The 13,117-nt window shown below is 36.9% G+C and overlaps 1 protein-coding gene across 1 annotated transcript; it reads right to left on the bottom strand.

The window, feature by feature from the left end:
• Window positions 1-9,834: 9,834 nt before the first annotated feature.
• On the bottom strand, window positions 9,835-12,605 carry LOC129940984 (polyribonucleotide nucleotidyltransferase 1, mitochondrial). The gene is made up of 6 exons (XM_056049519.1): window positions 12,401-12,605; window positions 11,918-12,337; window positions 11,183-11,854; window positions 10,581-11,126; window positions 10,164-10,521; window positions 9,835-10,109 (listed from the first exon to the last, which is right to left on the bottom strand). Exons 1-6 carry the CDS (start codon window positions 12,553-12,555, stop codon window positions 9,945-9,947), a joined length of 2,316 nt encoding a protein of 771 aa, XP_055905494.1. The 5' UTR covers window positions 12,556-12,605; the 3' UTR covers window positions 9,835-9,944.
• Window positions 12,606-13,117: the final 512 nt, after the last annotated feature.

The following is a 13,117-nucleotide window of genomic DNA, read 5'->3' as shown; positions in this document are numbered from 1 at the left end:
CAAAGTTTGTCGTGTGTCTGTAGTATACAGTATTATGTAATAATAATTCGTTTATAATTTTTGAACATTAATTTGATTTTTAACTGATACATTTTGCCAAATATTTGTAATATTACAATTTTTAAAACAATTTTCGTTGACTTTGAGTTTAGTTAAAAATTAATGACTTTTAGTTTAGTTAAAACGGAATGACTTTTAGTTTAGTTAAAAACAAAGTGCTAAAACATACATTATTGCATAGCTAATTAAAAACTTTCGGTGTTTATCCTTGTTCTATAGGCATAGGCCTTTCTATAATAGTTGAATAGAAGCTGCAAGTCGAAACCATTTAGATAACTCTTTACTTCCTCGATGAGTAGAACATATTTACCAAAGTAGTTACGCCTTATTTCTTTAAGCACGGGACAAACTCCAATAAAATGAAGGATGTCTTCCCTCTCTTACAGATTACATAAACTACAGTTCCCCACCGTTCGATGTGGAGTAAACTTTAATTCGATGAGTTCGCCTCTACTTTTGAAGATGGTTCCTATGTTGTAGCACGAGGAACAGCTTTTAAAGTAGTTATTTTCATTAAGATTGTCATTGATTAATGAATAATACTTTCGGTCCGTTGAACTGCGAGCTTTTTCGATAAAGGCATATCTTTCGTTTTCATCAGTCAGTTGGATTATTTCATAAAAGATCTTTTTCCACTGGTTTGAGTTAGCTTCTGACATCGTCATTCCACAGTTTCCGCAAGTTTAACCCAATTTTTGACGAATTATATATATATGGCCAAAGCATTCCACATTCCCGATGTGCGATTTAAGAAAGAATCTCTATACTTGACAGTAAGCCCGAAATTGAGCTCAAGCGTAAACTGATGAGCATTCTTAGAAGTGCGAGTATTACGGCTGAATTGTTTAAGGGGTGGAATGCAACTGGCTAATTCGATAGAACATTGTTTGTAAAAATATCTATAAAATAACGAAAGGCATGAAACATTGCAACGGTGCTCTAGCGATGTAAATGTTTGGATTATAGTTCTGTGCCTATAATTTTTAAAGCCTTTTTTTGAATTCTATCCAAGAGATTTAAACTTGTTTTGGGGGCACCTGTCCAGATATGCGAATCATATTCAAGCTTTGGACGGATAAAAGCTTTGTAGATTATAGTCAGATCAGAAGGGGTGAAAAATGTCTTGCATCGTCGGAGAAATCCTAAGCATCTGGCAGCATTTTTGGCGATATTGAATATGTCATCATTCCATAAGAGGTGGTCTGTAATACACATACCGAGTACTGAAAGTTCATTAGTTTCCTGGATTCAAGTGCCGCTCATGGATAGCGGCATTGGGGGTGGGTTACGCTTTAACGACAGGAGACAGCATTGAGTTTTCGAAGCATTAAATTCTACACGGTTTTTGATTCCCCATTGGACAATGCTGCCAAGATCAGAATTTAATGAGCTTATCATACGCTGTCGTTGAAATTCCACATCCGAGGGACAAACGAATATGAAAAGCTGATGGTACTGTCGCCAGCGAAGCAGTTTAATGGATTAGAAGTGACAGACAAAAGATCGTTTATGAAAATAAGGAAGAGAGTCGGAGACAGAACGGACCCCTGGGGGACACCAGCATTTATTTTATGAATTTCATCAATATCAAAAGAAAGCATTTTCGATAAGAGAGCTTGGTGCCAAACTCTATCAAATGCTTTTGAAATATCAAGTTCAATAATCTTACTTTCTCCAAAACGATGTAAAGATTTGTTCCACTGTTCGATGAACCATGGATCATCAGTGGACCTATTGCTACGAAAGCCGTACTGTCGGTCATTAAGAAGCTTCCGTTCTTCAAGATATTTCTTAAGCTGAAAATCAATCAGCGTTTCCATGACCTTAGAAAGAAGGGACGTAAGTGCAATTGGACGATAGTTTGAGGGAGAGAAGGATTCGCCTTTCAGGAACACCTATTCAGAACAATAGGGGGAATATTATCCGAGCCAGTGGATTTGTGTATGTCAAGGTCTTTCAGTACTCTTTCGACTGACGAAAGAAGATTCGTCCCATAGAATCATTTACGCTCGCAAGAACAGGAGGACTCATGACACTATCCGGTAGCGTCGAATTAACAGCAAAATGTGCTGTAAGCAAATTGGCTTTATCAATCGAGTTTACATAGGAAGTGTCATTGTGGACGAGCGTTGGACCCGAGGATGACGTGGTGTTTCGTACGGTTTTTACAAATGACCAGAAATTTTCATTACCTTTGGGACATTGTAGTATTTTTTGCCTTAATTTCTGATCATGCAAAAATTTTGTTCGTCGAATATGACCATTACAGGTCTTTCTAGCTTGTTTAAACTTATTCTTATTATTGCCGGTTTTCCTCAGTCGGGTTGGCTTTATAACAACGGAAACTTACATCTCTGAACTAATAACCTCTTTACAGCTCGAATAAAACCATGAGTTCTCTTTGGGTTTGATAGATTTCACCCTATTCGGGATAAAATTTCTCATTCCACAAAGAATTAAATTCGTTACCATTTCTGCGCTGGAATCCGCGTCACTATCGAGGAAGCATAGTGACCAGTTAAAGTTCCTGAAGAATTCATTGAGACCGTCCCAGTTGGCTTTCTCATATTGCCAAACGGTTCTCATAGGAGTTTTTTCTTTAACTGGGTTTTTTTCGACATGAGAATTTTGCAGATACGATAGAATGGTCTGATGTGCCTAGAGGCGGTTACACACTAATTGTGTATTTGTTAGGGTCAGAGGTAAGAAACAAGTCTAGGGTGTTGGCGGATTGACCTGTAACGTCAGGAATATGAGTTGGCTCATCGACAAGCTGAGTTAATTGATTTAACATTTACATGATTATAAAATATAAAGCGTGAGTACGATTTGATTTGATTCAGTGTATGGTTAAAAAATTAACATTTAAATCTTATTTTTCAGAAAAATGAACCAAATAGAAAAAACTATAAGAAAGCAGGAAAACAGGAGTTCGAGGCAAAACTTATAATGGAAGTGAAGAATCATATTCGTCTTTATGCGAAAAAGACCCTTATTACAGCAATAAATATCGAAGCCATGGGAGGACATATCCAGTTTTCTGGGCAGGTTAGTTAATGTGACTAATACTTGAATATAAATACTTAATATATATATTTAAAATTTTTTTGTGGTGGAAGAATGCCAAATAAATGGAGTTTTCTGAGGGATTCGTTCCGAAGCTACTTCAAGCTGGAGAGCAATGTTCCGAGTGGCTCAGGCAACTCGGGCAGTATAAAATGGGTCCATTTCCAAAGCTTGCGGTTCCTTATTCCTTACGTAAAGGTTCCAACTGAGTATGTTTCGTTTATTTACTTCTTTGATGTTTTTATATATTAATATTTTTGTTTTAAAGTGACTGTGGGAACTACAGCGAGGATACAAGTCAAGTTGAGGTGAAGGCAGTCGAAGGACTTAAATTATAGACATTGTTGGCGGCCATGATGAAACCCTGGATATGCCCTTCGAATTCCGTAGCCTCTAAAAGAAAAAACTGAGGAAGCGATACTCTGATGCTACCGTGGATGAACCGATTGAGCGGGTCCTAACAGCCATCGAAAACATCGAAAAGAAGAAACCGATGGAGATTTTTTTCTTGAGCATTGCTTTCCTTAGCAAGTGTAACATTTCAACCAACGACGACAAATTAATTTTCAAAGAAAAATTTTAAACTTGTTGGCTGAAGAGCTTTTGCAAGATGAGCAATAGCTGAAAGCCATGGATTCCAAATGTGCTCTCTACTATTCTTCTAGCCTTGGAAAGTCTGAAAACAACAACGTAATTAATTTGTATTTATTATTTTTTTTTAATGGATATACATAATTATAAATTAGCTGTTTTTGGCTCAGAGAAGTCCCCGGATACGGTGTGAGCATGTCTTAAACCAAAAGCTTCATCCCCAACAAGAACATATGGTTGTGGCTCAGTTGTGCACGGTAATGGAGTATCAGCTGGTACTTTTAGTTTAACTGCGTTATTTATCCAGTGATTTCCAAAATAGCAAGAAGAAAATATTGTTGAATCTGAATTTGACGAATGAACTCCAATGGTAACCATTACAAATCTGTAATTCGCGTCCACTAAAGCCATGAGCATTGTCGAAAACACTTTTTGTAGTTAAAATTGAAGCTTCATGAGTTTCGCGGAGCGAACATTTTTATATGCTGGCAATATATATATGCAATTGAATACTGCTAAAGAATGCTGAGAAGCTTTGAAGAAAGCACATGATAAACAATGGAAGATTACATTTTTGAAAAGCTGGACATTGTGGATCGTCTATTGGCTTAGGCTAGCAATTAGCAGATCATCTTGGGGTTTCGTTTCTCTCAGGACTACAATTCTTTGGTAACTGCTCTTGAGTCAGAAAAAAGTAAGAGTTAACACTCGAATTAGTCAAATTAAAGCTGATTCAAAATATAAGAATAAAAATGACGAATCTTCGAATGGACCATTAGAAGATGCTGCACTGAAAACTTGCTTTTCTTGTGAAAGAATCGGACATTTAAAAAAGTAGTTGGCAAGTTCTATTTAAAGATGAAAATTGTGAACTATCACATCTTGGTAAAATATATGCAACGGCTAGTTTACATACAAACCTTTATAGGCTAAATGAAGATTTTTATGCATAGAGGGTAACACACATTGAAAAGGAATATGTCCATACTTTTGACCGCCGCATAAAGTTGAAAGATTATCTTTAAAGTAAAGTTATAAAGTAGCAGTTAACAACCCCTTATAGTCCACATCAGAATTGTGTAGCTGAACGAAAGAACTGGAGTCTAATGGAACGGTGCATGCTCATACAATCTGGACTGAACAGAAAATGATGGGCAGAAGCTTTAAATACTGATAATTATTTACAAAATATATTACTATCGAAAGCTACTCTGAAAACTCCTTATGAAATATATTTTCAAATACAACGGGCTTTGGCTCATATAAGAACATTTGGATGCGTGGCATATTATTGGGCAGGTTCAAACTTCAAGCTTACTTCCCTAATTTCTACCTTCAGTTTACCTTACAAAAACTACCAACAACCTTATTGTCTACAAAACAGTCCTCAGCAAACTACAAGTGCATTCTAATTTGCATTTCGTTTACTCATTTCTTTTCCAATTTAACGAGAAACTCCTTTACACAAAATATTAAATGAAATTGTGCGAAAAATAAATAAGTGGTAGAGAAATAAAGTTCAACTTTCAGTTAATTAAAAAAACAAGATCGATTGTCAAATTTACTTGACTTCATAGTTATAGAGATTTTTCTTGACTTACTTTCCAGTCAAGTTTCCAATAAAGTTGCCTTAATTGGAAGGCAATTTTTTGGCATTGGACAATCAGATGCTAGAAACTTTCCTTACTTTCAAGTCCCTCATGTCGCCTGAACCTGCCCATTATGTTAATAAGAAACTTTGACATAAGGGGGAAGATATATCTCATAAATATGTACTTGTAGAGTTATGTGATGAATCAAAGGCACATAGACTATTGGAATTAATACAAACTAACTGATGCTACAAACTATGAAGATGATTCTACTTTTGAAATTAATCTTTTTACCAGCAAGAGCCAAGGAAACGACAACTTAACAACTAATAAGGTTGAAAATGAGGATATTGTTGAAGATGAAAACAATGTTGATTTTGAAGAACAATTATCAGAAGATGGAAGCATTTACTATTCTGAAGAAGATGGCATTGATCCTGAAGATAATGTAAGAAAATCAACATGAACCAACAAAGGCGTACCTCCTAAGAGATATGGCTATAAAACAACTTACCTAGATGAACCCACAACTTATAAAGACGCATTGGAAAGTTCTGACTGTGCGCAATGGGTATATGCCATGGAAGAAAAATTGCAGGCTATGCAAGGAAATAACGTTTGGGAGTTGGTGGAGTTACCGAAAGGTAGAAAGGCTATAAGTTGTAAATGGATATTCAAGATGAAACAATATAAGAAATTAAATAGATTTTACTTTTCTTCAATTAATTTTACTCACTTAATATAAAAATATGTAGGTATGACCGCAATACCACGAAAATTTAAACGAAATGAAATTTGAATTTCAAAAAGACTGTGAAAAATGGACACTCACCACTTCATACAACACAAACGTCAAATTTGATGGAAGGATTTTGATCCAAACTGCGATGACCGGATCATGGACTGGATCATAGAGGAAATATATTATAATTATTATATGATAATTATTTCCTTTATGGACTGGATGTTGGATTGTTGGTCTCTATTGGATTATTCGAATGCATCCAAAATAACTATTTCAAAAACACAACAGCGAAAGATGAGGTTTTAGACGACAATGAAATTAATTGAAAAGCTATTGACTTACTTCTTTACCTATCAGGAAATATAAGGCCGGACATAGCAGCAGCTGTTTCAATTCTCAGCAGAAAAGTATTTTGTGATTGGAACGAAGTTAAACGCATTTTAAGGTACCTGAAAGAAACTCAACAGCTACAGTTTTGTGTTGGATATAATACAAATTCAAAACTTGTAGGATATGCCGATGCAAGTTGGGCTACAGCTGTTAAAGGCCGAAAGTCCACAAGGGGCTATTCATATACATATATTAGATATATTTCTCTATGCTAAGAACGGTGAAGACTTTACTTAAAAGTGTTTAATATGAAAACACTTGTGATATTAAAATGTATAGTTTTAACATCTACCAATATTAACTTTTGATATTCTTCAGTTTATTATTATGCGATCATATTTTTTGTGCAATATACAGTCTTACTTACTTAAGGTGGTGCAATATACAGTCAGTGTCATTAATGTTCGTTTTTTTTCTTAAACCTACTTTTTGTGTTTTTCTCGTAAAGTTGAATTTAGGTTTATTATTTGGATATTTTATAAATAAATATATTATTCCCTAAATATTTCATTAAGTGTAATCACTTAGCTGCATTAAGATATACAATAAACAACGCAAAAAAGACGCATGTAAACGCTTCATTAATATTCGGTTTTTTCGTTTTTGTTTGCTAAATTTGACATTTGCCGATTAACAGTTTGTCTATTCAATAGTACCGTTACAATAAAGTGTTCACTTTTTTAAAACAATTTAGTGTAAGATCGTTTGATTTTATTTAAAAAGTTAATCATGGGGCACAAATAAAAAATGCAAGCCTTGAAAAAAGAAATCTTGTTATTTTTCACCATAATAAAGGTGAAACATTAAACAAAAATTGCTGATATTTTAGACATGTAGCCAAACACTGTCGGTGATATCGTTCGGAGGTATAAAAGGGAAGGAAGGATCGAACCAAAGAAGCAGATGGGTCAACAAAAGAAGTTAACAACGAAAGAAGAACGGCTTATAGCAAGAAAAATTAAAACAAATCCTCGTTTAAGTGCACCAAAAATTGTGCAAGAAGTGTTAATGGAATGCAAAATGAAAATATCTATATCAACGGTACGCTGAACCATAAAGGCAAACGGCTTCAATGTGTTGCCCGAAAAAAAGCCATTTATCAATATGGGCAACAGGCAAATTCGGATCAAATTTGCGTGGGAACACAAAAATAAGGATGCAACTGGGTGGGATGATGTAATATTTGCTGACGAGAGTAAGTACAACCTCTTTGGATCGGATTGGAGAGTTATGGTGTGTCGCAAGCCAAATGAAGAGCTTAAAAGCAGGATTAAAAAGCCAACAGTGAAGCATGAAGGCGGGCACATCATGGTTTGGAGGTACATTTCGGCAAGAGGCATGGGAAATTAGTATTCGTCGACGGTATATTGAATAAGAAATGCTATTTAGGGATCCTAAGAGAAAATTTAAAGCAAAGTGTCCAGAAAATGGGCATTTTGAGGAATTTGAAATTTTACCAGGACAACGACTCGAAGCACAAGGCACATGTTTTAAGAGTATGGCTTCTGTATAACTGTTCAAAAGTTATCCAAACATCTACACAATCTCCAGATCTTAACCCAATCGAGAATTAGTCTCGTCAATAAGTGCATTTAAGCAACGGCTTCAAGAAGAATCGATAAAAAAGGCATTGAATACCTTCAAAAAAATTTAAAACAAAAAATGCCCAATCGACTGGACGGAGTTTTATCAATCAACGGTATCCAACAAAATATTAACATCTTGTTTAATGTTATTGAATTAAATTTTAATTCTTATTTATAAAATTGGACTTCCTGACATAGCTTGGACTTTAAAAAATCAAAAATATAAACAATATAAATTTGTTAAATTGCAGTTTCGAGAAATCAAACTGACATCTCCAAGACGTCTGCCAACACGACTAAAGAATTTTCCGAGCGTATGATGTGCCAATTTTGTTTGTTCACGGGACTACCACCGATATGAAAAATTGAAAATACGTCTCTGTTTATTGTGCAATTTAAGCTATTCTAAAGGCCCAACTATAATAGCATATGCGAGCATAAGTAAACGTGCGAATACAAAGAATCTCAATACGAGTGAACATAATGGAGTCTAGCTCCGTTTCGTTCAATTTTTCTCAGCTTCGTTAACTTAAGCACACTTAAGCAAGAGCGATCCCAGTCGCTCGCCGCATAGGTAAAATCTGACATGTAGATACGTGAGCAAACTTAAGTGAATTTTCGTTGGGTTTTTGACATAAGCTTATGTTTGCTTATGCCTATTATAGTTGGGCCTTAAGGGCCAAGCTGTGTTTGTAGCTTAGATCTCACACTTTCGGCTATAGTGACGTTGGACATGATAGTGTTGTTTATCAGCCAAAACTTCAAGTGTATGATTCTGATATTGGGCAGGTTCAGACGACAAAAGAGACTTGAAAGTTAAGCAAGTTTTTAGTATCTGATTGGCCAGCTGCCAAAAAATTTCCTTCCAACTATGGCAACTTTAATGGAAAGCTGACTGGAAAGTTAGTCAAGAAAAATCTCCCTAACTATTAAGTCAAGTCTACTTCTATCAAAACTGAAATCTGAACTTTATTACTCTATGATTTATTTATTTTCTGCACAATTTTATTTAACGCTTTCCTTGTCAATTTGGTAAAGAAATGGTAGATTTGTAGCTTCCCTGAGGAGTGTTTTTAAGACAGTTATTTTGTTGGTATTTTTTTTCTATGAACTTAAAGTAGAGATTTGCGAAGTAAAGTTCTGAATTGGAAATTCATGACGCTTGAAAAACTAACTAGTTGCCTTGGTCCAAATTTATTTTCAAAGAATGTAGTTGACTGTAAATGAAGTCCCTTATGTTATCTGAACCTGTCTATTCTGTCTAATTTCTAGCGGAGAATAGTGCTGTCAGGTCAGTGTCAAAATAACCAATGGTTTAAAAATAAACCACTAAGCCACCATAAATCTACATTTTCTCAGTTTTTAAAAGTGTCAGAATTTAAAAATGGCAGCTGGAGTGTCCCAAAATTTCAGCTGGACAGAAATAAAATGTATTGAAATATGACATTTTAAGATGTCAAATAAAATGTCAATCCGTACCATCACTCCAAATACAGCACAAGTATCCATTCGACCAAGTATTTTTCATAAGCAAAACAAAATTCGCCTAAAACCTGCTTCGAACAAAACCATGTTCACAATTTTAAGGAGTTTATCAGGCGTCAGTCTATTCGTATTAATTTTGAAACGCCAAACAAAACTGAAAATCATTTGACAGTTGAAAAAATGGCCGCCAGTCAAAATAGTGTTCACAACTTAAAGTTCCTTACTTCAAAGAAAAACACCCATTATATGAATTTCTAAATTGTTCAATTGTACATTGGTCTAATATAATTTAAAAATTTTAAGAAAATTAGAAATTAACTTTGTTTTTGTATCCCTTTGGGTTTTATTTGTTTTTTAAATTTAACCTAACGATTCATAAAACGATGCCTAAAACATTTATTTACAAATAAGAAGAAAAACAACGTGTTGTTATTCTTCTGCTGATGCTGTGTTGTAACTTTTAACCATTGCAGTCGCTGGTCCTTGCAGGACTTTCCGTGACAGTCTCATAAATCCTGATACAGGATCTCGTCCAAAATACTTCACTTGAATCTCTTGTCCTACCTCAAGATTCAAAGCCGATGGATGGGCAACCTAGTAAAGTTTACTTTATTATCTAAAAATTCCAAGTCCAAAATTCTTTCCTACCTTTCTCTGATCTAGTTGAGAATTATGCAAGAGTGCTGGAGGCATTGAAGGATACAATGTCACCATAACTCCGGTATCTCTCAATTCTGTTATGGTGGCTCTGTAAATTCCACCAAATTCAAGATCCGGAACCCTTTCCTTTGTCAGAAGTCCATCGATCATTTCTTTGGCCTCATTCATGGCTTCTTGGGAGGGAGAGAACAAAGAGAATGTTGTTTCGTCTTCGGCAGTTATTTGAGTTCCGGTTTCGAGGTAGATGCGTTTTAGATTGATTCCACTTGGGCCAATCAATCGAATTCTCAGATGAGGTTCTACGGACATCTTTTCCGTTACTGGCCAACAATCTTTTCGATGTTTCCTACCACCAAAAATATGAAAATAGAAACAACGACTCCCAAGTTCATCTCATCATCTTACCTATGCTCCCGAATAGTTTGACTCATAATATCCAGAATCGAGGCTTTGGCATCTGTGGCTTTTTGTAGCGATTCCATCACGACCTTCAGCGGAATTCCAGGGATCTTCAAATCAGCTTGAATGGCAGTAAATCCACGACGGGTTCCAGCCACCTTCATGTCCATGTCACCCATGTAATCTTCGATTCCAAGGATGTCGGTTAGAATTTTGTAGTCTTGGAGGTGCTTTGTGTCTTCGTTTTCGAATTTTGTCACCAAACCGATTGCCACTCCAGCTGCTGGCGCCATAACAGGAACTCCAGCGTCCATGAGGGCCAAAGACCCACCACAAACAGTTGCCATAGAACTGGAGCCATTCGACTCGAGCACCTCAGAGGTTAGGCGAACAGTGAAGGGAAAATCACTTGGCAGTGTTGGGAGCAGACCTCTTTCGGCTAAGGCACCATGGCCGAGTTCCCTACGGCCAGCCGGACCCATCCGACCAACTTCCCCAGTGGCATATGGCGGGAACTCGTAGTGCAACATGAAGTTCTTTGCTTTCAAACCTCTAAAAATGGAATTACATTGAATTCACGATCTGGCAAAGAGCAGGTAAATACTTACGATTCTAGAGCAGACACAGTGTCGAGCTTCAGAGCACTCTCTGGGGAGTCTAGAGAAACTGTGCAAAAGACTTGAGTCTGTCCACGCTGGAACAACGCCGAGCCATGCAGAGGTTTATACAAGTCCACCTGACAACTGATGTTCCTCAGATCGTCATAGTTCCTGCCGTCGCATCGCTGGTTCTCCTCGAAGATCAGCTCACGAAAGATGGACCTGCAGGTCTTGTTGAAAATATCCGAGATGAGAGACGGATCCACGTCTGGGTAACTCGACCAGACTCTATCCACCACATCGCTTCGAATATCGTTGACTGCATGGTCACGAGAGAGTTTATCGTGTTTCCCGTCACGGAAAACCTCACGGAGACGCATCTCCGCCAGACTATTGACAGCTTCGTACACTTCCTGGTCGACTACGGGTGGAGTGTCCAGTGGACGCTTCTGTCTACCATAAGCTTTTTGGAGTTTTTCTATCTCCGCGATGATGAACTGTGCTTCTCTGGTGCCTTGTTTGATGGCTTTCAGTAGGTCCTGCATTAGGACAACGTTGCCCTTTCCCTCGAGCATGACAACCAGATTTTGTTTCGTCGCTGTGACTACAAGATCCAGCTGTGAGGTCTGAAGTTCTTTCCGGGTGGGGTTGACAATGATTTCGCCATCGTAAAGGCCTAGTCTAGAGCGAATCGAATTTGGTATTCCCTCTCTCTCTCTTTCCTCAATTGGATAAATATCTTACCTAACAGCTCCAACTGGTCCATTCCATGGAATGTCACTCAAACTCAGGGCCATTGAGGCAGCGTTAATGGCCAAAATATCCGGTGAGAAGACTGCATCCATCGCAAGCATATTACACACCAATTGGGTTTCGGTTTTGAAGTCAGCGGGGAAAAGAGTCCTCACAGATCTGTCGATCAGACGGGCACTGAGAATCTCCTTCTCCGAAGGACCACCTTCCCGGCGCATGAAGTTCGTTGGAATTCGACCTGAAGCAGCGCTTTTCAAGCGATAGTCCACAACCAGAGGCATAAAAGAGGCGCCGGGAGTTTGTTTTGCTTTGGCAACTGCTGTAACCATTACTGCTGTATCGCCCATGGTACACACCCCAGTTCCATTAGCAAAACGAGCATACTTGCCAGAGGATAGGTTCATATATCGTCTAAAGGAAGACCCATAAGATTAGGATTGATTGTTTTTAGAGTTTTGGTTAGAGTGAACTTACCCATTTGAGAATTTAACTTCTGCTTCTGGACTTGCACCCGATAGTGTATGGCAGAATTTTGTAGATTTAAGTGATCCATTTTTGAGGCTTGTGGTCAGGATTTTTAGATATTTTCTAGGGAAAAATACGGTAGAAGTCGAGAGGAAACTCGACATTTTTCAAGAGAAAAGGCAAAAAAAAACGATAAACGAGACTGGATGGTGTATGACAGATGACAGGCGACAGTTAATATTTGGATGACAGCTGAATGCTGAATTTATTAATACTGTGTTCACATTGTCGACATAAAGGAAGTTCACTTCTGGTGAACGAAAATAAATGTTCAGAATCAGGGTATTAATTGCAAATCGATTGTAATGTTGTTGAAATTGTATTCTCAATCGCTCTAAAAGACTAAACAAATTAATCTCTGACAGTTTACGGGTGGAGGAATTCCACAAGCATAAACGTTTATTTTTTTACTATTAAAATAACTGTGAATTTCTTGTCCCACTGTTTAATATTGGTGGCTATTGACAGAACTTGTACTCAACTTTAAGTTGCAAGCAACTTAGTTGTTGGGTGTAAAGACCACCAATAATTTATTTCATGCGTTTGCACCAATTTTGATAAGGTCTTTTACAAAGTATAGTGAGAGACGTATAAAAAATGAGTTGACAGTAAAAAAAATCAGTCTCAATGAATTAGTAATGTTTGGAAACAAGGTACAAAGTCGTT

Source organism: Eupeodes corollae, chromosome 1, assembly GCF_945859685.1.
Source record: "Eupeodes corollae chromosome 1, idEupCoro1.1, whole genome shotgun sequence".
Taxonomy (NCBI): domain Eukaryota; kingdom Metazoa; phylum Arthropoda; class Insecta; order Diptera; family Syrphidae; genus Eupeodes; species Eupeodes corollae.
The sequence above is the reverse complement of the archived record's forward strand: the minus strand, read 5'-3'. Positions and strand labels throughout refer to the sequence as shown.